At 41.6% G+C, this 26,208-nt stretch overlaps 1 protein-coding gene across 2 annotated transcripts in view; it reads right to left on the bottom strand.

Annotated features, from left to right (window-relative positions):
- Window positions 1-26,208, bottom strand: part of SATB2 (SATB homeobox 2) — a 136,697-nt gene that overhangs the window by 97,771 nt on the left and 12,718 nt on the right. For both annotated transcript variants that reach the window (XM_075710914.1, XM_075710913.1), the window contains exon 3: window positions 14,860-15,036. In XM_075710914.1, the coding sequence (XP_075567029.1) occupies window positions 14,860-15,036 (177 nt within the window). The remainder of the gene's footprint in view (window positions 1-14,859; window positions 15,037-26,208) is intronic.

Below are 26,208 nucleotides of genomic sequence, written 5' to 3'. Positions count from 1 at the left end.
GCCGATAGTAGGAACGGGATAATAAGATATTACTCAGTACTGAAATCCTCTTTTTTTTCTGGGAAGAATTAGAAAACATACAAACTGTCCTATAATACTCAGTGGTTTGCTGAGCATGACTATGGTCCAGCCACATGCCATAGTGTATATATAGCCTTACAAGTTTATAACATACTGAGGTTTCTGCTTAATTTAAATCTGCTACTGAATTCTAATATCCAGTTCTCTAGTTTCCCCATCTCCACACATCCCCCACTGGCACTCAGTGCCAAAGGCTCAGAAATAACAAAAGGGCCACAGGAGGCCCCGGGCATGTTTGAAACAACACAGACCCACGTACTATCACACTGTCACATGCCTGCACACACCCGAAAAGTAATGTGCTTCAGAGAGCAATACTGTATCCCAAAGTTACCAATCAGCTTCCTTTTGTTCCCAGCAAATTAAAATGCTTGGATTCTTTTCTATTCCATGTTCTCATGCCAAAGACAGGATCATGCTCGCAAGCTTCTGATGGAATCCTCTAAGATTTTATTTTTTATCTCAACAAATTAAATTTGTAAAGAGAAGCTGAAGCTCCTCTCATCAAGAGCCCCAGAAGCATGGGGAAGAAAATGAAAATGTCAAGAATTAACAATGCTAGGTATTATACTCCCACACAGGGTTAATTTTGTTCCGGAATAGCATGCAGAAGTCTGTCCCACCCATCAGATGAGCTACTACACTTCTATTAGCGTTCTGGCACCTCCTTCTGTACAAACGTAGCCCTTTTTCTATAAAGCATGTTATATAAAAGACTTAATTCAGCAAGCACGGAAATAAGCGGCTTTTTTTGCTTGCTGATTTAAACTTGTCACTCCTTATATCAGATAGCATATTCTTTCCCCTAAATACTACATCACACAACTTGCTGGATGTAAAAAGGCGTTCAGTAGGTGCGCGAGATCAGGGGAAACCAGGACTAGCCTTCCTCTACAAAGAAGCTGCTACAACACGACCTGACTCAATGGGCCAACGATCCACACCAAGATTAGAGCATATTCTACCTTTCTTCCTGTGAAGCTACAAACTGCACCTCACAACTGCTCTGGGAAAATAACTGCACATTTTGTAAAAGACAAATGCTATATTGAGATAAGAAGTTACTTTGTCATAAACGTTTTGTATCTAAAAACATGTGGACTAGGGGCTGCTTAGCTATTACAGGATATGCATGCTACAGCTATCTTGCTCCAAATGCAAATTTAGCTACCCATCTTGCCATACAGCACATGGGATGGTTTTAATAGTCCTAAATACAGTTCAATTAACAGCAGCCTGCATCCATACCCAGTTCCTGGATACACGGCCAGATAAAATCTAGACAAAATGCTAAGCACTCAAAGGAAAACAAAGTACACACTGTCTATTAATTGCATGGGAGTTAGCACTGCCATCATGTAATCCTTGGTGAAAACACGATTTTTTTTTTTTTAAATTTATTGCGATCTGTTAAAAGTCATTCCATTTAAACAGCATTGCACAATTTCCAGACAACTGAATCTGTGAAAAAAGCCTTATGGCTTTGTGTCAGGTCTTTCCACATTATTATGGTGCAAAGGCTACATAAATTTATCTCCTCCTAATTCTGGATTTTTTAAAATATCAAGACACTAGGGTTTTTTTCCATCTGCAGCTAAGATTTCTCCATCTCCCTCACATTCACATGCAAAACCAGAATTTAATCACAAGAGACACAGATAAAAAAGAGAAGAATTCAGTAGAAGCCTTGAAGATGTCTGATGTGAATTTTGTTCTGTAACAGCCCCTCCTTCCACAAAATCCACATTGCGACCATGGGGCACCATGGTGCCACGTCAGTACTGCAGCTGTACCTGCAACTCCATCCCAGCCTTGCTTCAACAAGAAGGGGAAGAAGAGTGGGACAGGGGAGTTGCCGTACCTTGGTGAGATGACACAGGTGCCTACTATACTGCCAAAAAGAAAAAAACCCAACCCCACGCTGCTGTCCCTCACAGAGACATGACATTGCTATTACAAACAGCGTAGAAACACTTGCTCTCTTGGCTGCCTCTCTTCTTTTCTGCTTTCTCCCTCCCCACACGCTCAAAATTGTAAATTGCAAAAAGTCCTTACAAAATGAAAATTTACTGCAGAGATACACAAAGGTAAGGGAAAAAAATCTCATGTTTTTATGATAATAAAAATATTCCTTAACCTTGTTAGTGAAATAACTTTTGATTATTAGGCATAAATGTTTTTTAAAACTGTAATGCACATTTCACCATAAAAGCTGCAGTTTTCCTCTCATCACTCCTACACTCAAAGCAGACCATGGAAGCTCTCTAGCTAAAAATGATTACGCTTCTTTCTTACTTGCTTTTATGAAGTCACACACTACACTTTTGGCCCCCTTCTAAAAAAAATCATAAATGCATACATACATTGGGATTTAGACAATTTGGCAATGGTCTTTTAGTAGCTGGGAATAACAAGCAGCTTAACAGAAGCAGCTTTGTATCAGTAAACTTCACAATAAAAGTACTTCTGGATAAATAAATAAAAGAATGTCTCTGTTATACAATACCAAACTAATCCTTGTGATAAATTTATTAATTCAACCCTCAAAAGGTCAGTAGTATATTCATTTGTTCCTTTATGAACAATATAGTCGCACTAAATAATGTAATAGGGTTTAATCTAATCTGGTTAAATGGACATTCAGTAACATTCGAACAGCCTTGGCACCAACACCAACACAGGCCAGTAAAAAATGGTAAATTTACTATAAACCATTTTAAACTCTCAATGACAGAATAAAGAGTAGTTACAAAAGACGAATCTTTCATAATTGCCAGTTTCTCCTAAATTCTGCCATAAGAGTAATGTTCAATTCTTAAAGTAATACATCGCTTTGTACTGGTAAATACCCAGTTCTTTCCAAAGGAGAATACCTACTCATGGTGCTGCAGGGGCAAGAAGGGGGATTTGTTCAAGATCGCTCCACAAGTCCCCAGGAGGGAAGGAAATCCTAACTCTGCAGCACCATGGCATCCCCTCGGCTTACACGGCACTAACGGGGCCACAGCAGGACGTTCATTCCCCTTTACATCAGGGAAATGCCCACCTCCAGTGCGCTGTCCTATCCGTCAATCATGCTCCCCCACTAGAAGCCAGACTTGCAATCCTTCACCTGGGTGCTCTAGTCTAGACTGTGGCATCTCTTACCTAGCTGGAAACTACCATTTTACATACAGCAAGTCACCTTTTTCTGAGATAAAGCACACTTTTGAAATCAACAGGTCCTTCCCCTGCGAACAAAAGAAAAGTTCAATGTTTGATCCAAGAGGCAGATCCCGCTGCTTCTATGAGTGCATATAAAACATATTTCCTTTGGAACAGATTTATCCCATTCTGCATAGGGTTTTATTTTATGGGTGGGGCTGTTTTTTGTTGATTTGGGTTTCTTCGTTTCAAGGCAATTAGTTGTAAAACACCTTAAGATGCATTGCTGGAACGACTGCTCGACAAAGAGCACTTCGTATCTTATTGTAAAATATTCAGACGCTCAACCCAAACAAATGGTGTCTGTAATAAAAATACTGCCATATATCTTCATTTGTACTAGAACAAATCAGTTTTATTTGTTCATTCTGCGTTTTAGTGTCATAGGTCTCTTAGAAAAGATAATTTATAATTCCTTATGCAATTAGATATGAAATTAAGTCATCTTACTCTGCAGAAGAATTCATAATAAAGAGACCAGGTTCAACCAGTTCCACTGAAAATATTTTGATAGCGTCAAAAAAGACAGCATAAAAATCTTTAGTGTTTTAACAAATTAACACATGCCTTTTGGGTAAAGTACTGTACATGCTGTTAATCTTTTAATTAGGTTCTCAATTTCACATACACATTTATGGTAGGGGGGATTTTTAGTGATCAGAAAATGCAAATGTATGGTGTTGCTATGCTCTTTTAGCAGAGCTATCAGGAAAAAAAAAAAAAGAATTAGTATGTGTAGCCCTCTATTTAAAAGCTCCACTATAAAATATTAATAAATCTTTGTGAATATTACCAACGAAATACCATTCTTCATTCTTTTAAGCAAACAAATACAGCTTTCAGATTGAGGAAAAAAAAAGACTTGTTCTCCACGCTCAAGCCACAGAAAGTTTTATGTTCGTAATGCATGTAGTTTTTAGACCCATCATCAACATTTAAAAATATGTAATTGACGCTATCTATATAAATGGATACATAAATAGTGACGTTTGAAACATATTCTACGGCAGCATTTCACAAAATGCCAATCTTCTCATGCTGACTGCCGCACAATTTTGCCTAAACATCTCCTTCCAGGATCTTGAAAAGATTTGGTGTTATCTATAGCTCATTATTTGATACGTTCTCTTCCTCAAGCATTTGGTCCATCTTCAGTTTCAGCACAAGATAAACACTTTTCCCCCCACAGACTATTTCGTAGACTCTGTAGTTGGTGCCGAAAAAAAAAACTACTCAGAAAGGCAGACAAATTGCCATCAGTTAACGATCCCTATGCCAAGGGACATTTTTAGCATGGCGTTGTCACTGTGAAAGTAGGAACTATCTACTAGCTATCCCACATAATGATTTTTGTTAGAAAAAGGAAAAAGGCCAAAATGTGGCTAAGCAGCAAATATATTATAAAAACAAAGTATGAAAGCAATTTAGCTAAGAATCCTGACTGGCACAGGCATTCTCCTCCTAGCTTGCTTGTTTGAATTTAACTCTTTATTGGTAACTGTGGAAACAGCCAGGTGAAGTCAAAGATGCCGCACATACAAAACTGGGGAGTGAAAAAGGAATAAAATACAGACCCCAGATCCCAGGATTACTAGAGCTTTATCGTTTAATTGAGAGCTACTTCATCCTAGAAGAATTATTTTTCTGTTGGAATAAAGTTGAAAGAAAAATCACCAAAAAATACCCAGTGAAAAATACCCCAACCTCATCTCATTCAACTTGATGCAATGCCTTTTTTTAATCACACCTGTATAAACATGTACTTTTTCAAGTTGTCTGGATAAATGAAAGATATTCAGTGGCTGAAAGGTGGACAGAGCAATTCTCCATAAGCCCTGTGCCAGTATGGAGAGGAAGAGAAACCCACCCCAAATAGCCAAGTAGCTCAGTGGACAGGAGGAGGACATACACACCCGCTTCTCTCAGCCACAGCTTGAATTTGAACCTTCATCGGTACTCTCCGAGTGAGTTTCCAGTGAACAGGATAGTAGGGAAAAGGAGGTCACTAATAGCATTGCCTTTTGCTCATCCTTTTCCATTCTGCAAATGTAGCCATTTAATCTCTTGCAGACCCCCGATGACAATGCAGGAGGGCAGATTGCCCTTGTAAAATTCAACCGGTATGAAAAGATGCAAACATCAAATACAGTTGCTGATTGACAGGTTCATTTATATTCTAGTAAGGGTTAGGAGGATTAAAGCTGGGTCGCTTCTACAATGCTTGCACGCGGCAGTGAGAAACCCTCCGAATTGACCCTTTGCTGTCAATGCCAGAAGGATCTTTCCTAAAGAGACGATCAGACACAGGACAGGGGTCAGTGTGTTTGCCCTCTCTTTTTTTTTTTTTTTTTAACCCAGGAAGCACTATCCATTTATCCTCTTTAAGTTTTCTCCCCTTACTTTGTTAGGTTTTCAGTTTTAAAGCAAACTGGTTTTCATGCTTAGCTTGTCTATGCAGTTAAAGGGGACTGAGAAGTACTGCCTTTTATCATGAGCTTGCAAGGGACCCCGCAGCCAGCACTGTTGCTCTCCACATGCTCAAACCAATTCCCCTTCGCACATGCAGCGAGATCCAGACCGGGGCACTGATGATAAATGGACTTAGGACAGACCGGCCAGCAGAAAGAGCTCTGCTTTTTCCCCAGCAGCTTATCCATTACAAATGTTGCACAGGGGAACCTCTGCCCAAGGCAAACCAGAGATTATAGAAGTTGGGATGTGCTTCCCAGTAAGCATCCCAGTTGGTTTGATCTAGATGTAACCTGCCTCTGCTAGGTTACAGGAAAGAAGCAGCTGGAGGTGGGCCCGGCTTTGTGCCCCTGTGGGGAGGACAGATGGGGCAAGGCAATCTGCAATCGGGGTGAAAGGCATCTCCTTGTGCCACAGGGTTAAAATGCTGCTTCCCTTATCTAGAGCAGGGACTGGAAAAAATCTCAGCAGACAAAAATGTCTAAAAAGAAAGAAAAATAAGAAAAGGTAAAAAAAGCTACCCTAATTTGTGTTAACCACCACCAGGCTTTGCTCTCCTCACACACTACTGAATGTTTAAATATTTAGCTTGTTAGCTAACAGGCTGCTAACTGCACCTCATTTTCCTTGTCTGGACAGGGGAAGACCTAGTCTAACCTAATTTATTCCCATTTTTAAATACAGCACTGCTTCATTATCAGATTCATGCAAGAAAAAGAAACAAAATTTTATTTTAAATTAAAATTAATAAAGACCATTTCCCAATTTTCCTCAAAAATACCAGTGGTTCATGGGCTTGTGGGCTTAGCTGACAGGTTGGGAAGGGGGCCAAGAAAAATCAGAATTTATTATACGCTGGTCTAAGTTTTTAATTGAGTACACACAGGCCTTTTGGAGTGAACTTGATTTTTATTTTACCCCAAACTACTATAAGGGTTGCTGTGATACAAAAAAAGCCTATGGCTCAATTTCCCTAGCATTTCTTCATTGGTTTATAAAACTGGCAGAATACGTGAAAATCTTGAAGAGTGCTAAGCTTGAAGGAACTTCTGTCCTGAAGCATTATCTTTTTACTCGCAGCCTGCAGTGTAAAGTGATGGAAAGCACTAAAGAATAGAGCCCTCATCAAACAGAAGCACCGATCTGCTGTTACAGCCTTAGCAGTATTTCTCAGAAACAAAGGGAGAGAGAGAGGAACAAAAAGGTTTAATGATTTTTACCCATAGCACAGTCTGAGTTTGATCCATTGTGACTGTGGAACAAACAAATGACACACGCCACTGCAACAAGTCCACTGGAGCCCCCGGAGCCATCACCAAAACATGATGCATTTCAAAGCACTTGGCCTCAAACTCCCATTGCAGGTATGCCAAGTCTCACAGACATGCAGGGAAGGAAGAAAGGGTGTTTCACTGGGGCAGCCGAAGCCTGCCCTGTCCACTCCGCTTTCTCCTTTTACCCCTGCCTCCTCTCCTGCTTACGAGCGGTGCTGCGCTCCGTCACAAACCGCAAACGAGACAGAAAGCGGCCGTCAGAAGTGCTGAGCTGTTCAGGGCTACCTTTGGTTACCCTCCTTTAAGCTGTTCAAACACTAATAAATTACCCATTTACTTATACTACCCAGATGTTTGCCATCTAGAAAAATAGATTATTATTTGCAGAAGGTTTTGTTCCATCACAAGAATCCTGTAAATAATATATTGGGATCAGAAAGCCAATACCACGTGGCAACTTCTACACACACCAGCACAGAGGGGCGGCGGGGAAGAAAAGGAAAGAGAGACTCTTCCTGACCGCTGGTTAGAAGTTAAGAACTTTCACAGTGAGCTTATCAAAGAATCAAGTATTCACTAGAGTTCATGCTGTTGGGATAATGAGGTTACTTAACATAACACTACAGATGGAGAATGAGGGTGACAAGTAACCTGAAAGGTTGGTTTATTAATTGGATATTGATCTTTTGTTTCCATATATATATTATGCTTTTATATAAATATATATATTTGTATGTGTGTGTATGTATAAAATGTATGTGCATTTATATTCTAGATTAAATTATAAATACAATATTATATATGTATTTATATATGTAAAGCAAAGTAGAACATAAAATAGATTCCATTTTTTATATATATAAATATGACACCCTAACATTTCTTTATATGTCATATTTTCCACAAAAAAAACCCCCACGCTAATTTTGGTAAACCCTACAAATATAAGCAGCCTCAATCCCTACCTCTTCTTTTATTTTTTACATAAGATTTCTTCAGAGTTCCAAGCAATGTTTAAAGAGAACTCTGGGGCTTTAATTGAAATGGCATGAGATGCTGAACCTTTAACAACAGTGTCTTTCAAACCCTGTGTCCATTATGCACTGAAACGCCTAACAAAAAAAAACAAAGAAGGAAGAGGTTTTCAGCATTCTCATTAAATTCTGACTTTCTCTCATGGTTCCTGTAACTGAGTTTCATTTACAGTTGTCATGAAGTTTTGTAGGGTAGACAAAACAGTGATTTGCTGGTAAATGTCTGTATATAGGGAGGGAAATAAATATTTGAGAAGTACTCAGCCCACTTTCTTCAAACATCAGGAAGAAAGACAAAGAATACAACTCAAGTAATGAACAATTCAAGAAGGAGCAGCTTTTACAAGGAAGACTTTGATCTGGATGGCTGAGTATCACTGCAAGAAATCCAGTCTGCTTAGCAATCCCACACAAGTCGTCATGAAACTGCATGTCAGAGTTTACTGCAAGATGTCCATTTGAGTCGTACCCCTCACACATATTACTGTTAAATGATTTGATTTGGGCCTTTTACAATTTCACCTGCAAAACTAGAGAGAATAAAGTAGAGCTTACCCATAAAATAGAAGCAAGGGGGGCAAAAGCGGATTACTAAAGGTAAGGAGCTGTTAATTATAGATGGAATAAGATGAAACTGCTGAAAAGAGCTCCGAAGAGGGCTGCGTTGGTTTCTTTCATTTGTTTGGGGGGGGGTGGGGAGGGAGGTGTTTTGTTTTGTTTTGTTTTAAGACTCATTGGTCTAGCATACTCTGTAGCACAAGAGTTTGAGCTAGCAGAAATACAGCAACTCTACACGGACCGACAACTCTGTTAGGTGAGACCGCTATGCTATCTCTGTAGAGATGAGAAAGAAAAAAAAAGCAGCAAACAGTGACAGAGCCAGAAAATGGCCCAACATTTAGTTTGTTGATCGCTGTATTGTCTAGTTATTTAAGCCATTATATCACCAGGGTCTCTCCTATTCATTAAAGCCAATATAATACTGACTAGAAGGTCTTTGATCACATGAACAGGGGGCCATGGCTCAGACATACAAATGACACTGGGCGCTCGGCTGAGGAGTCAGAAGATCCCAGATTATAGCACCCTTGTAATTTATTGCACATTATTCACTGGAAAAACCTGAACCCAGGTTTCCTCTCATTTTTCCCATACTGCTACCTTGCACTTGTGTTAAAAATAGCCTATCTGGTCTTCCCAGCTGCAGCAAACTTAGCTGTATACATCCAGCATAGTTTAGCAGGGTTTCACTACACTTTTACTGTACAGAAATATAAAACCAGCTTGTGCGTGTTCAATACAGCCCCCAGCTGGTATGCTCTGCCTTTACCTGACATTCAATTGGAAGCTACTGTGGTCCTGGAGACAGCACAGATGGGAATATTTCACAGGATCTCCCCCTACTAATCATCTGCTCAGGTCCTTCCAATTGCCCCAGAGCCCTACCCCTTGGACCAGCTTAGGCAAATCCACTCCCTCATTGGTATTTACACCCTTCAAATACTTGCACGCATGGTTATAATCCCCGAAGTGGCAAGATGGTCATGCTGGTCTCACAAAGGCTAGCCAGCACGAAGGAGCCCAGCATTCAGGCTGCCACATTCTCATACACGGGAGCCTGGGGTTTGGACTGATACGCTAAAAGTCACCATATCAAACAGATCTGGTCTTTGCTTTGAAACACTACTTAAATGCAGGCCGCAAGTGCAAGAGGCCTCCAATTAACAGCAGAGAGCAGGGCTGAGGTCACATATTTAGACCCTTGAGGGAAATGAATGTACTTGCACTCTGGGTTCCTTCCTGCCCCAGCCATGTGCACTATGGATCCAGAGGAGAGCCCTTACGTGTCTGTGCCTTGGTTTCCTTGCTATACAGTCAGGAGAGCCACCTTTCTCTCTTGTTGCAGCTCACTGCAAGGACAGCTCCACTAGTGCTCCAGAGCACAGTGCTCTCCAGGAGCACCAAAGCCAAGCCAAGCCTGCCTTACAACTTCCCGTGGCTGCAAGCAACACCAGAGCCTCACAGGCGAGGCAGCTGGAGAAGGACGGTTGGACCTGAGATACACCTCTGGGTGTCATGACATTAGGGCAGAGGTACCCCGTCAGCTACTCTGGCCAGGCACTGACTGGCAGCAACAAAATTCTCCTCTTCCCCACTCCAGTTGTGCAAGGCTGACAGGGCCGATGCTGTCTGACCTCAGCCCGCTAAGTCTCGATCCCTACAGAGAGCATCACTCCCCTCTGTGCCCAGCTATTGCAACTCCACCTGGCAAGGCAAGATACTTAAACCTTTTTGGTTTCTCATTCTTGTCTTACACCTTCCCCACTGACCACTGCCAGCCTCTCCTTCCAGCCTTCCACTCCAAGCAGCCACCCCCAGCTCTCTGCAGCCATAAGGCTTCCCACTCTTTGGTCAGTACACAGCACTAGAAGAAACCAGGCAGCGTGAAGAGGGGCCTCCAAGGCATTAATGCAAGGCACTGCCTCTTGCACTGGCTCTGCTCATGGCAACACATTGCCCGAGAACCAGGGCTTGGCAATCTCTACAGTGATAGGGATGGGAAAGGTCTAATGTTTCTCTCACTCTGGGTTAACTTCCCTCCGCTGTTTTCTCAACCCCTCCTTCTGCTCCACTTGGCATCTCAGCACCATTTCACCCTTCTGTAAACCCCTTTCGTTCTGGTGGCCACACACAGCAACTAACCCAAGCAACTACCTTGCCAGTGCCCGGCTAACGCTGCCTACAAACAGCAGTCAGGGCAAGCACTCCAGACTGCCCTGCCAACGTACCCAGCAGAAGCACCTGGGAGGAGGAGGCAAACTCCAAGACTCCATTCTGGTGGCCCATCCAGCTTTGCGAGCTTTTGCAGACAATGTGCACCAGTTCTGTGTGTACACCCATGACAGCTAACAAGGAACTGGTCAAAAGAAAAAAAAAATATATACATATATCCACAAGAAATCACACTATTTTCCTTTCATACAGATTCTAAGAAAGTAGAACTTGCTAAAAGCATCAAACTAGCACTGTTCTTCCTCCACCCCACACTGAGGAGGGTATGAGCTTCCACAGCAGGTCCCAGAGCTTTCAGAAAGTCCCAGTACTTTCATACTACTTTGATCCCAGCACTGAGCACTATATACTGTATGTAGCCCCCACCAGTTCCCTTCTCCTACATAGCCCAGTTAGAATACCTCACCCACAAAAAAAAAAAAAAAAAAAAAAAAATTGTACCAGGGCATGTAAGTTTTATTAAACTATACATAGAACAGGTGCCCCTTTAAAGCATGACTCTCTTCCTCTCCAGAAGGCACATGTAGCAGGTTCCCTAGTGTCAGGTGTAGACTCAAGTGATGAAAGAAAAATACATAAATGTTTATTAAACCTTTGTTGCCATTCACACCACCAACTTTCACACCCCAGTGCCAAGCTGTTAACGAATTCCCGTGCTGTTCCAGAAGACTTTTCACAGCTCCTGTCAGAAAAGGGAAGTTTCACGAGGGCAGCACTCGCTGGAAAAGTCTCTGCTCTCACCACCATCAACAAAAAATGTTCACAACCAGCTGTTTGTGGAATAAATGTGTCCTGCCCAAACTGTGGGAATAAAGAGCTGCTTCTAGTGAGGCGTGGGGCCACCTTCATGTATACCTCCTGATACTTACTTGTCTCAAGATTATTTATGCTAAGACTTCTCAGTTTACCTAATGACCAGGACTAAAAATTAGCCATGATAAGCCAGGTGACCACGAGCCGGTATGTGAGGCTCCAGGCCAGGTGGCAGCTGTGTGTGCAGGCTACAGCTCATATGCTCGGACACGTGTCATCTCCTTGGGGAGCTCTGCAGCTCTAGGTTGCTGCCCAGGCAGGCAGCCCCACGGCAGGGCTCCTTTGGGCACACAGACCCCTCGGGGAGGCAAGGCACCACCTACCCCTCCGTGCCACGGTTTCTTTCTGGCACCCAGGCTCTGCCGTGCTGCCATACAGCTGGCAAGTGTGAGGCAGGGTCCTACACACAAGGCGCACACCGCCTGCTCGAGCCTCAGCAGGTCTGTAGAAGTGCCATGGTGAACTGCAGCGAAGGCGGTGTGAAATCGCACAGCAATTCTCTCTTCTGCTACAACTCCTCTTTTCCCCCAAAACTAGCTCTTTTATCTGCCACTGGAGACCCTGTTCTAAAAGGAACAGGCAAAGGCAAGATGTTTCCCTCAAGATGAAGTGAACATTGCTACTCCTCTCAGAGTCATCCAAAACAAGAGGGGGACGAAATGAAACACTTTCCCAACTCAAAAGGTGACAATTATTGCAGGGGGACGAAATGAAACACTTTCCCAACTCAAAAGGAGACAATTATTGCATGCTACATTGCCGCTTAGACGGGCTTTACAATACAAAAACTTTGACAAGCTCACATTTACTTTGTCCCTGGAGGACATGGGGACACCTACTCATGTCAATGCTTTGCACAGTGTGTTGCTCAAAGCTTTACCATTTTGGAAAATGCACCTGAGGATCTTAAACTTCTCATGCAGATCCTGTAATTCAGCTGATCATAAAGCATAAAGAAGAACTAACTGACTGTTTATCAAAGTATATTGCTAAATAAAATCAATCCCAAGCACTAGAACAGAAGCAGACTTTTCCTACAACCCGAATGAATAAAGCAAATAGCTTTATTTGTTCTCCTCTTTTTAATATCAGAAAATTGTGTTGCCAAATAAATCCTTACATCAACAATTAGCACAATGCTTCTGTCAACCGTAGTTGACAGATTATAGCCCAATATTCTATAAATTTTCTCATTAAACTAAACAGTCTCAGAGATCTATTAGCACTCTGGCTCTGCCTGTACCTCATCTCTCAGTTTGCAGACAGCTAGCACAGAAACAAGATACTACATAACATGCTGCATACTTCAGCTTCATATCTTAACATCAGCAGGACCTGCAGTATTTGCCCAGGATGTATAAAAGACTTCAGAGAACTGGTCCTTCAGTGTGAAGGTAAATAAACTGACCAAGCAAGAGATTTGTTAGCTGACGGATCTTTAAGGTATTTTCTGTCATTTCTAAATATTATACCATCTGATGTTGTCTAGTGGAAGGTAATTGCTGCCTTAAAGACAAAAATGCCGAAGTCTTGTCTTTTAGACTAATTACAACAATTGGAGATTCAACTTTTATTTTCTAGACGAGTTATTTGAGCAACACATCAAGCAACAGATTAGTAGCTGAACCTGCTCATTGTCAAAAGCCTGTAGTTCAAAAACGCAGTGGCCATTTCCTCCCTGCACAGTGACTGATTTCCTTCATGAGTCAAACCTGTCTCTCCCCCTTGCTATTCTCACAACAAAAGCAAGGTTCCCCCAAGTGAGATGCTCAGGCAGCATGGATCACTGCACTGAATGGCACGCTTCCTTGGAGCAGGTTTCTTGCAAAGCCCATTCCCCTTTGTAGGTGCCAAGAATCAAATCTTGGCCACCTAATGCAGCGTGTTCCACATGCTAGCTTGCAACACGTTGAGCAACTGTGTTAACTGAGATGGATAGTGCTGTCAAACAGGAAGCTGGCTCACCAGGATGGAAACCGTGGGATACGCTGACCTTTTACATTCAGAAAAAAAGCATCCCTAAAATTACATGAAATGTTTCATACTAAAAACCAAAACAGCTACCTTCTTGCAGAGCTTTTATTACCGTATTGTGTAAATAAACACATGTGCATGAGTTCTGCCTGTATGCAGAACCTGAGCCTCTCTCACAGAGCAGAGGCTGACAGAGGAAATGAATCATTATCACCCTGCTTGGAAAGAAGTTTGTACAAGGAGCACTGCGCTATTAACCGCTGCCTGGAACTCCTGGATTCAACACCACTGCTACTCCCTCTGTTCGCACGTTCAAATACCTAGCTATACAAAATAACTAAAACCAGCAGATAAAATCCAAATCCCTAGGCAAAGCTCCTATTAAACTACTCTAAATGTGCACAGGTTTTATTGATGACATGGAGATGAAACTGAAACTTACAGGCTTCTCATCCAAAAGAATAAGCACTGAAATAACCTGTTCAGTATAAAAAAGCCTTGTGAAATGCAAAGTTCATTCCGGAAAGATTTTTCCCAACCCACCACCTCCTGCCCATCTCCCTCAAGATTAGGATTTTAGGTTTGTTTTTTTCAAGCTGGTATTTTGGGTAGAGAGAGAGGAAAGCTTTGTTTAAGATTTCGCTGCTACTGGAGAATCATCTCTAAGTGGAAGGGACCGTAGAGCTTTACGAAGGGCTTTGCAGCAATATAGTAGATAAGTGAAAACAGAGAAATCAGCCTGCCTATTTAGCACTACAACTGTTGGCCATAAAGAGAGCATGTATATATATAACCATTATATACGATGTATCATTTTAAAAATGAAAGACTGTAATATGCTGTTCAAAACAGGCCCAATACAAAGAGGAATACTAGATACCATCTAGCTGTACACCTAGAGGTTCTATCCAGCTCTTCTGTGCTGACTTCCTCGAAGCAGCAACCTGTCTTGTGGTACGGAACAAATGCGTCATGAATATGCTGACTGATCATTATCACCACATTTCACACTTCAGCAAGATCCAGCTAATGCTTTCTAGGCAGGCTAACAAGGTAGGGCTTGTTGTACACCCAGTTTAAGATTAAGCAATCAACACAACTGATATAACCACTTCCAAGATTTGCCACCAATTTTCTTGCTTTCTCCTTACATCAAACAACCTCAGGTGCTGTCTTCTGCCAGTGCAGGGAAGAGGGAAAAGAACTTTATTGAATACCTTGTGCCTGAGCTGCAGAACTGTGGGAATACCCCAGAGCCAGGAGCGCTGTCTCCACCAGCTGGCTAAAGAGCACATCTTTGCGCACCAGAACGAACTCAGCATGCTCTTCTCGATTATCGTATTCAAGAGAGGCGTCCGACTGCTCCACCACACAAAAGACTGGAATCATCAAACCTAGATGGAAAAGAAAAAAAAAAAAAAAAAACAACAAAACATCAATAACAGAGGAACAAGAAGTGTGTCATACATCTCTGATTAAAGCTGTAAATTAAAACACCTCCTAGAAGGCTCATCTTAAGTGGAAATCTGCCTTTCTTCCCTGTGGGATAGCTTTTGTTTTCTTTCCAAGGGAAATACTGAAGTCTCATCACTTGACTCATTTAAAAACCACACTAAAAGCTCCAGAGAATACAGTTCAGGAACAGAATCACAGTCAGCATGAGGACGAACAAGATTTCCTAATAAGACCTTTTCAACATTGCAGAGGTTTTCTACAGTTCCATGAATGCCCCTATTCTTTCAGGTCAGGGCTTCTCCACATTCAGCCACAGGAAAACCTGACACACAAATGCCGCTTCTGCTTCTCTCCGCTCAGCAGACGTATGGAGGTATCAGCAGAGGCTAGTCCCATATGCAGTTCTTGGCTGCGGCAGGTTTATTTGCACATTTTCAGACCCTGGCCAGTCTTCTCCCTGTGCAAGGAAAATACCCTTGCATTGATTTTGCTGAAAACAATAATCTTGTGTTGGCAGCTGATGGTTATGCAGACCCAGAGAAGCCAGTGGCTGTTCTCCTGCTGCATGTTATGAAGAGAGTGAGAACAGCTCTCTTCGAAAGAGGATCAAGGATGAGGAGGAACCACAGAAGTGGAAAACTCAGGGGGTGGTCTGGATTCAATTTTGTTCTGTTTCATTGTAAATTTACTTTTGTGGTTACAGGATCAAGTCATCTATGGCAATAAATTGCGGGGCATGAACTTAAAGGGATTCAATACTACAGACAGTAGAGAAACAAGCCAATTTGCAGGAGGTGGCCCTACAGTACTCGAAGTGTGTGCATGGAGGGAAGATGGAACAGACAGAAAACCTACAGAACTGCACGGCCATTTCCATTGCTTGCTACAGGCCAGGTTGTAGTCAGGGGGTGGCAAAGGAAAAACCATTACCTCCAGTCATAGAAATTTATTAATTGGTTACGTACAATTTGTTAGCCACTAGATAAACTACAAAATATTGGGGCAGAGACAAATCTCAGCCTAAAACAGTTCTCCAAACGTACTATCTAAGGCTCGTAATACTGCCAGAAAGTTCACCTCTCACTCCTGTTCTTCAGAAAGAAATATAACTATTTCCAGTAGATAACAACTATGAAAAATAACTGAGTATATTTACGAAAGGCCAGACACAAATCACTGTATTCCTGGACCCAGCACTTCTTTAAGTGAAAAAGAGGAGAAAGCCACATTTCAGTTATCCTTCCGTACAAAGTCAGTTAAATATCTTCAAGATCTTCTACTATCAGTAGCTTCAGAATCTACAGACCAATAGTTATATATCCCTTAGAGCAATCACCCTGCCCTGAAGTAGATACAGTCACAGCAGCAACAACTGCTAAGGGACTTAAATCCTACTTGTCTTGAATTTGCAGAGACTAGATTTACTTTAAAATATATTTTAGATACACAATTCTCACTTAGTTGGCTATCTGGCACAGTCTGACATTCTAACTGCAGGCCAGCAGCAGCAGCTAGAAGCCACAATATCCAGTTGATGTGTTTTAGTTCTTTGTTTTAAAACACATCCTGAATTAATGTGTAAGTAGGTTAAGGCATCACATTGATGCTGCTCCCTCGTCACTGCTTGATTCTGGGTTAAACTGACGCGTTTTGCAAGTTCAAGCAGCCAAATTCTAACACACAGTGTTAAAAAAATAAAACTCGGTGAAAAAAAATCTCTAGGTGCTTTCCTGAGAAGACAGTGCAAGGCTGATCCTGTTCCTCTGAAATCAATGACAAAATTTCTATTCCTATCAAAGGTTAAAAAGTTAATTCTATTTGTCCATAAATCATTTAACTAGTTAGAATGAGCTTTAACCTCTGTAAGTGACGAACTTCCCCTCCTGTTGAACATACAGTCTGTCACAGCACTTTTATGGGGCTATTAATATCTTAACAAAAGATTAAGACACTTGGCCAAATGCTGAGGCTGTGATACCAGTTGCGTAAGTTACATTTTGGCAAGACAGAAAAAGTAGGTGAATGCAAACTGATGAGAGGGATGCCACAGCATCTTTTATCCTTCTGCTAGATGCTTTCCTTGTCACACAACAGTCTTTCCACCTTTTCAGCACAGAAGCTGCACTTATTCTCCACACTCATTTACTGTCTCAGTACAAACACGATCTCAAATGCTAGAACTGATGCCGTACATGACATCACTTTAGGGGTGGCACAAAGGACCCACAGGACTCTTGCCCATGATGACTTTCCTGCCCCTTCCTGCTGCCCATGCTTGCAGGGAGCCTGCTACAGAAACAGCTTTTGCAAAAACATCTCTGAACTCAGTGACCCAGCGTAACTGATGATAAGCTGCTATTAGTACCTTAAAAACCGAGAGCAAAGGGCAGGTTACCACATCTGCCTTGGCTAACTCATTCTCATGCCTCTTGCTATAGTGTCTGGAATCTTAATATGAATCCTGTTTTACTAAAAACCAACATTGGTTAAAACTTATTTCCAAGTAAATCTCACTCCAAGGAAGTTCCATCTGCTTTGCCCTCGATTTCGCATTGGAGAGTTAAGCTATAATGTCTCCAACGGATTTATTGCCTCAAACTTCTCTGTTTCCTGATGTTATCTGAAAATAAATTAACATACTTTCAGTACGTTGGAATCAGAAGAAAAAACATCTGCAGCCAAAAGTCAACATGCTCTTTACACACTGATATACAACATGTCTTGCTCCTAGATGCATATATTACACCTCCAGCTCACTACAGGGCCCTTACAGAAGAGCAATGCAAGTTAGTCACTGCTTATTGTCATTCCAGTTGAAGAACTTAGAGCAATACTCAGAGAGTGGGACACCAAGCATCCATAACAAAGTCTCACATGCAGTGCTACAGCAATGCAAGCCAGCCTTACTCATAAATCCTGAAACTCCTCAGCCCTTTCCCTAATGCCTGATCAGCCAGAACTACTGTCATCCTCCCTCCCCCATGCCTAAGCACAGAAAAGGCTTAGGTCCCTTTCGCACCGAACTTCCATGCGTTTGCTCTCCCAGCTTTAGAGATATGCTGCAGTGAATGATGCTCTACAGCTCGTGGTAGATGACATACGGCACTGATTTTCACACATGGAGAAAACAAGGGGTATTCTGAGGGCTAAAAGGGAAACAGTTTATTTCCTCAAAGGATGAACACAATGCTGGAAATGCACACAAAACATCACTAGCGATCACAAATTATACAAAAGACTTTTTCTCCTTGATGTTAATTCACTTAACTGACTTATAAGCAGCTCTTTCATGCTTCTCACCGAGCAGTGACCCCATATAGATAGCATCTGCATAAAATGTTAGGGGAGCATAAAACAAGATCTACATAAAGGTTTTTATAAGGACATCCAAACAGAGCAAGAAATCGTTCTAATCCATGGAAGAGAACAGGGAAAAACTGTTCCCACCATTATGCAGAAGAACAGAATGGTTAGCACTGACCGGTACATTTGTATAACATATATTTTTAAAACAAATGAGAGATGGGATTTAAGCTCCGCTGTTGCTTTCATGGAACAGCTGCAATGTACAGAGAAGACTTTGTAAACATAGTTGCATTTTTTGCCAGGACTCTTCTAAGGGGCAGAGAAATTATGAAATTAAATACGTATCAGAGAGACCTCTGTCCAAACGCACATCTTCTCCTCCTTGCCCATTTCAATCAAAATTTTAGTTTTATTTCACTGGGGAGCAATCCATCCATTCTTAAAAATGAAGGAAAGAGAAACAGGTATTTCGTTCAAGAAGTGAAAACTCCAGATGCTCTGCTGCATAAAACATGCATTTTTACAAAAAAACATTAAGCCAGTTAAAAGTACTACCAAACTGCAGTCATGTAGCTCCCTGGAAAACATTTTCAGTTTTAAGATTTCCAAGTAAAAGCTGTAAGTTTCTAATCACCAACTAGAAGGACAAGACAGAGCAGATATTAAGAAGTCCTGCATCATTTCTTTTGTTCATTTGCAAATAATACTTTGTCCAGCGCATGCTTTAAAGCAAGTAATGAATGTGATACTATCAGCACTGAACTTCTATGCATTGTCCACTTCCACTTTAACCATCACAGGCTTGGCACCTAAAGCAAAAAAGAAAAGGATAGAGAAAGCCCAGGAGGACATTAAACTATTTCAGCCACCCACCTCTCCAGCTGTTAAATGGGGAGCAGCGCTTGCGTGTCCTAGTAAGTATAACATGAAGATCAACCAATAAGAAGAGGCACCAATAAAATTCGTGTCTTTTTAGATTAAAATCTGTTTCCATCAGCACAAGTTTTGAGCCCCATCTAGGTGTTATTTAATTTAATCTAATTTGAACAATTTCCAAACATCAGCTTGATTAATTTCAACAGCATGGTGTTATGGAAAGATTTACTGTACAGCGGTTGTCTAGTAGGGAATTAATAAAGAAGCCAGTTCTTAGCCCTGAGTAACATGAGGTTTTAAGACTTCCCAGATTTCTAGTGGGAATACTTCACAGCACAAGCATGTTTTCTTCTGGGAGTGAAACCCACCAAAATTATTAAAAACTGAGATCAAATGGTGGTGTCAAACCCAAAGGAAATCACTCTACAGTGGAGAGATTTTTATCAAATGAAGAAAGTGGAAAATAAAGTTTTTGTTGTTGCTGTTGTGCTTTGGGTTTTTAGGTTGTGTTTATTGGTTGTTGGGCTTTTTTAAACAGAACACAGACACACACACAGAGTAATCTCACTCAAAAACAAAGCAAATTTCTATGGTTGGGAGTTCAGAAACCAGGACATTTATTCGAAAATTCATAAACTACTGAAAACTCTTTTTTACTGTATGCAGAAAACATTTTCCCTAGCAGAGACACTAACGTGGGTCATTCTCTAAGCTAGTCCTTCCAATACAGAGGAAAGAAAGAAAGAAAAAAAAAAAGAAATCTAGGTAACAGGAAGAGCAGAATCCACAAATGTTTATTACCATGCACACCTCAAAACACTGAATTACAAGCAACTTCAGTTGGACTTCTAAGATGAGACCCTTACCCTGCGACAGAGACTAGGAAGCCAATTAGCAAAGCATGGATCATTTTGAGGAAATTATCTAGATAGAGATTCCATATATTTAACAATAAAGCACGCTTCCACAACTGGCAATAACCACAGGAAACAATCAAACTACAAACATTTCCTAAACCTAATCTGTCTCTGTTTTTTCTTTAGACGAGAGCCCTTTATCCAGCAAAGGCAGTGATAGGAAAGCAGTCCATTTATTTATTTCTCTTTGCACTGCAATAGAGCTGACCTTACGTGTATCAATTTGGTATTTAACTCTCTCTCCCCTTCTTTTAAACAAATTTGAAAAATTAATATAAATTGAGACAACTGTTTTAAAAGGCAGAAATCGGCATCCATGCGGCACAGGAGAGAGAGGTTTGCCAGTTCTCCTCCTCACATCCTGCAGCTCTAATTGAAAAGGCAGAAACCAATTAAGTTTGACAGCTTTCAGTTACTCAGAAATACCTGAATTTCTGCAGCAAAGATGGCCATTCTACATCTTAGTGCAACATAAATCCGTAATTTCTATTCTGAAAAACTTAACACCATCACCAAGAAAAAAAAAAAAGAAAGAAAGAAAAAAGTGAAGCTTCAAAGCTTCAGCATGCCACTTCTTCAAAATGGTGTAAACTGCAAATCCTGAAGTGATCAGAAATGAAAACCTAATGTATATGCTAATAATCAGGAGGTTCCTATTCAAGACTCATCTAGGTGAACAAACATAGAATCACAGAATCATTTTGGTTGGAAAAGACTTTTAAGATCACATAGAACGAGAGAAGATAAATTAATAATGAAAAAAGATCAACTGCATTCCAAAACGTTGTTTTCTAAGAGGAAGGACACCTAATAGTATTTGAAAAAGCAGGGTTTTGTTCTGATCTCATCACCACTTTTATTTAAATCACAGCGTAGCTGTAGCTGGTGGTGATGCGAGATCTTCCCCAGCAAATCCTGCAGAGTCCAGCTGAGGGCTGCAGACGCAGGCTATGCAATGACAGGCTGGACAGGCACAACCGTACCGTTTCCACAGTGCCACACGTGCGTGACTATTCACACTCAAGAAGGATCAGGCTTGAAGCAGATCCCAGGTTCAGCCCATGCCTGTGCAATTCAGTGGTGAGGTGAAGAGACGGAGCTCACACATTTCAACACGGGTTACTCATGTCCATTAAGGCTCACTTTCAAGCTATCCTGTAAATTATAAATATAATTAAACTGGACAGAATATAAGCTGTTGACACTTAACTTATTTACAATAAATGCTTGGTTTGGGTAAATGGACTGTGTTTCAGCCTTTTATGTATGAAGCACCAGCTTACAACAGTCTCATTAGGAGGCTGAGAATTCTTCCACTGTAAATCTTTTTTAATGGGGACTGGAGGAATGACTTTGCAGTTGTTTGTCACTAACCACTCGGAACCACGTGAAGAAAGCTGTGTGTGCACACTGACAGGCGGCCAGCGGGAAATCTCTATGTCAAATGCTGGAGACCGTATCAGGATCTTTGCAACTGTGCAATCCTATGCAAAACAAAAGTGTCAAGCACCCCATTACGGCAAAAGGTTTTGTTTAAAAACAAGGACCTTACTTTCTGCCAATCCTCCGCTCTCCAGTGCGTTCTAGACAAAACACGAAATATCTGATTTTGCATATAACCAGTAACGCGATGCTGTTAAACTCCTACTCTTCATGGGTTTATAAGACCGTTGCAAATCATTTGTTCCAGGATGCAATTTGGTAAAGAAGAGCTCAGTCCACAGATGATTTTAATACAACGTTTGCCAAAGAAACAAAATCATGTTAAATAACATTACATTGTAGAATTTTTCTTTTTAGGAGGGCCAGAGGAAGTAAAACTAAGGACAATATCTTCCTCCTCCTACTCAGTTATTTTTTCTGGCTTTACATATTCAATAAATCTGTAGGCAGGAAATGCATTTCTACATATTATATTTTAGCCAATGGTGAATGCAAACCACAAGATATTATTTACATCCTTCTTCAGCTTCCAGTCCTTTCTGTGGCTTCAGTCTCCCAACCATCACAACTATCCCAGATCTCAGGAAATCTTATAAAGAAGTCACTAATGTCTCTGCAGATGTCCCCTGCTTCTGACAGCTTAACTAGCCAAAGAATCCTTCTCCTAGCTGAAATAACAACTTTACTGTTTAACACGAAATATTCCAGGCCACTATCCCACCACAGAAACATATTATGAAACTCCTAACTTGATTTGATAATACTTGAGTTTCTCAAAAAGCGGTATAAAGGAAAAGCCGTATTTCAGAGCGTGTGCTGAGACGAACAAGAGATGAAAAACAGCGAGGGATACGAAGTATTTACCTCTAGTGCAGCCTCTCCTGCTGAGTGTCCGGGACAGAAGCGTTACTCACAGGAGATGAGCCCTTTTGTTGGTCAAAATGGTCGGCTGCTTCTGTAACTAACCCCCTTTGCTAAACTAGTTGCACTCACTCAACCCAAACTTCGAATGTGCCACAGTGGTTGGGTTCGAAGGGCAAGAAAGGGAGCAGCCACCGGGACTTTGTGCCACCCTGTTAGCCCAGGCACAGCCACGCACGGGGCAGCCAGGAGGCAGAAGCAATTAAACAGAAGAATGAAGCGCTTCCAGCTCGCCACCTAAATGAGTGAAAAGCGAGAGCGATGATAACCCAGACCTCAAAATACGGTTTTAAGGGAGCCCGAGTCAGAAGAAGACACAAATAGCTGTCCCTGTTGTGCTAGCAGAAAGCTCAGCCTCCCCCGCCAGCCAGCCCCCCGCCTGCCAGCCCCCCCAGACGCGCAGGAACGCCTCTGGCAGTACCAGCGCCATGCGTTTGGCCAGAGCCACACGCAGGCTTTCCAATTCAGAGAACAGAATCATAGAACCATCTAGGCTGGAAAAGACCCTTAAGATCATCGAGTCCAATCATTCTCATCGAAAAGCAAAGGTGAAGACGCTATAGCTACGTTTTTCCTAAATAAAACAGCTCAGTTGTTTCAACTTGTTTCCCAGTTAAAACAGAAGAAAAAATACCCCACAGCAGTACTTTATAACATGAACTAATGGAAAATATACTCATTTCACTCAAAACCAGTGAAGGAAACGCTTTTAAATTAAACTGGCGTTTTTTAAAAAAATCATCTTAAGCCATTAATTTCCTATAAGTTTCAGGTTTTGGTTTCTGTTACTTAAAAACAAGTTTAGGGTTCGGGAGGGGGTTTTGGTTTGGGGGACTGCTTTCTGTTGTTTTTCTCTGAACTACGTAACAAAACTCGCCTAAGGGGCTAAGACTCCCTACGCCAAGTTCCACCGAGAATTAATTTTAATGACCGACATTTTTAAACCCTGAAAACTGGAACCACTAATAAGCCCTTAACTTTGGTGGTGCTAGCAGATGCCACCATATTATGTAATTTCTAAAGCAAAAAAACATCTTCTAGCAAAAGCATTTTAATGAAGGTTCTATTAACTAGTCTCCTGGTACTGGGATAAGTCCCCTGGAATGTAACAGAAAAGCTTTCGTAGCTGGTTTGAGGTTTTATTTCTGGAGAAGAGCTGCGTACCACACTTGGGCCTGTTTTGGGATCTCCACTGGGACCCACCAGCAAGCTCTTTTCTCCTTCATGTCCATTCCTCTGTGAACCACTCCCTGGCAAGAAAAAGAAGAAATCGTATCACACACACCCCCCTTCATGTTACCAGATAAATACCTGACAGAGAGTCTAATGTAACTACTGCACCTACATCTCTGTCTTCACAGCCGGTTGCAGGCTCCAGCTGTAAGACAAGCTGAATGGATCTGTAATTGTTGTAATTGCTGCCTCCCTCCCTCATGTCTTTTAGATACTGGCAACATTAGAGAAGCTCGTTTCTAAGTGACAGTGTCAACAGATACAGCAGAATTGGTTATGGGCAAAAGTTACAAACATGCACGCAATAGGACAAGTCACATCAAACACTGTCTCACAATAAATGTCATCAAATTCAATGGTTACTGAAGGAGCCCTTCATCCTGCTATGCTTTCAGCAAGGGTTCAGCTACTGCTATGGCAACCTCATTACTAGACAGCATTTTTCTGGTATAAGGAGACCGCAGAAATCTTCATCAGATCTTCAGTGGGAAAATGAATGGAGGAGAGAACCACAACCAAGAACGGGTAGGAGCCGCCCTGTTACTCTGTCCTCTAGAAAGCAGCTACCTTCCCCCTCTGTCTCCCTTTTCACCAGTCAACATGCAGAGAGTCTTCAGACAGCCTGCACCCGTGGCCCATTATGGGTCAGGAACTGGCACGTGGGGCTTGGCCTTCACATAAAACTCCAACCTTCCATACCCCATGCCCCTACAGAGAGAGAGCGAGCAACTTCTGAGCGGCGTTCTCTCGTATTCCTTTTTTTTCAAGGACAGAAGATCAAGAGCTGTGGGGGAAGCATTCCACATTTTCACAAAGATGAGATCTCACACATTTGGCAACTATCCATTTGAACATTATTCTTTCAGGAACATTTAACTTTTATCAGCCAGCAGGTCACATTAACCTAACAGTTTTTAATAACTACTACATCTTTATCAAACAAGTCATGAGGTCAAGGAACGAGAGTTAACAGGTACATCCTCTTCCTCAGGTATGCACAGTACACTTACTTTGTTCAGCCAGTCAGCGATATTTTGGGGCGGGAGTGGAAAGGACCTACCTACAGCCTGACCTACTGTGTGTGGATTCACTTGCTAAGAGTCAGCAATCCATGCTTTCGGGGCTGAACAGGCTGAATTGCTACAACATTACGTACACAGAGCTACGCTGGAGAATCAGATAGTTCTGCTAGTGCAAATGCATGTGCTCGCTTGGAGGTGTTAGCCAAAGAAAGCAGATTACATCTGCTCTCCAAAGGCTGAACTGGCTCCCGGTTCACTTCCGGATGCCATTCCAAATGTTGATTTATAAAGCTGTATGGTACACAACTAGAGCCAAGGCTACCGTAGAGAGGATCTCTCTTTCCACGTATGGTACAGCAGAAAGGACACTTCTGCTTACGGCTCTAGGACTCAGCTTCAGAGAAAACGGAGAGCTGGGTTCCCTCAGCTTGGGCCTTCAACTACAGCTAGGTCCCTTTGCAAGAGGAACACAGCTAGAGTATGCACCCAGCATGGGGCCTTTCTAGCTACGGGGTTTTAATCAGAAGACTGCGACCGTGATGTAGCTAAAGCGCCGCACAAGAGGCAGTCCCAGGGGCCAATGGCTTAAGAGACCGAGTACTCTTACTGGCATACATGTCCACAGATTTGGAGAGGCAAAAAACCTGGAAAAATTCATGAAGTAGCACAGCTTTTTATTTTGAAGGAGAAAGAAGTCTTTTTTACTACTTTCTACCTGTCCATGGCATTCTCTGAGCTCATCTATTTGGTAGGTCAGTATGACACTGTGATCATATTAATATAATCAGGAAGGCTCAAACCAATGACAGAAACATTACATTCATTATTAAGCCAAACCCAGACACTCAGATAATGCCTAACTTGAGCTTTACTGTCAAGCAGTACGCCTACTTACTGCGTACTTGCTCAGAGCAGCCCATATGAAGTCTACCATCCAGACTTCGAGCTTGAGCAACAAACTTGACTTAAAAAAGGGGAAAATAAAAAAAAAAAAAAAGCCCACACTTCTGTTACTCTGCATTTTCTCCAAGTCTAAAAATTGGTAGAGTGTATGACAGGTCCACCTCATTTTTCTTAATGATGTTTTTATTATTCTTTCACTCAATTAAAACAGAAATGGATATTGCATCTTCTGACTGTATAATTGTTATTGTAATCTGTTTTCGATCACTGCTTGGGAAATGGGTCCAAAACAACATAAACTATCCACAGCCTCAGAATACAAGTCATTTTCTTTTACTACGATACTTAAAGAGACATCTATCATGTTGCTCTGCTAGCATGTTTGTATTATGGCAAAAAAGTTATTTGTAAGTTGGGAAAAGACATTATGAAAATCACCTTTTACTCCAAAGTATTGTATAACTCATAATTTATAACTACATTTCTTAAT

This window comes from Pelecanus crispus, chromosome 5, assembly GCF_030463565.1.
Source record: "Pelecanus crispus isolate bPelCri1 chromosome 5, bPelCri1.pri, whole genome shotgun sequence".
Classification (NCBI taxonomy): domain Eukaryota; kingdom Metazoa; phylum Chordata; class Aves; order Pelecaniformes; family Pelecanidae; genus Pelecanus; species Pelecanus crispus.
Note: the sequence above shows the minus strand (reverse complement) of the source record. Positions and strands in the feature narration are given on the sequence as shown.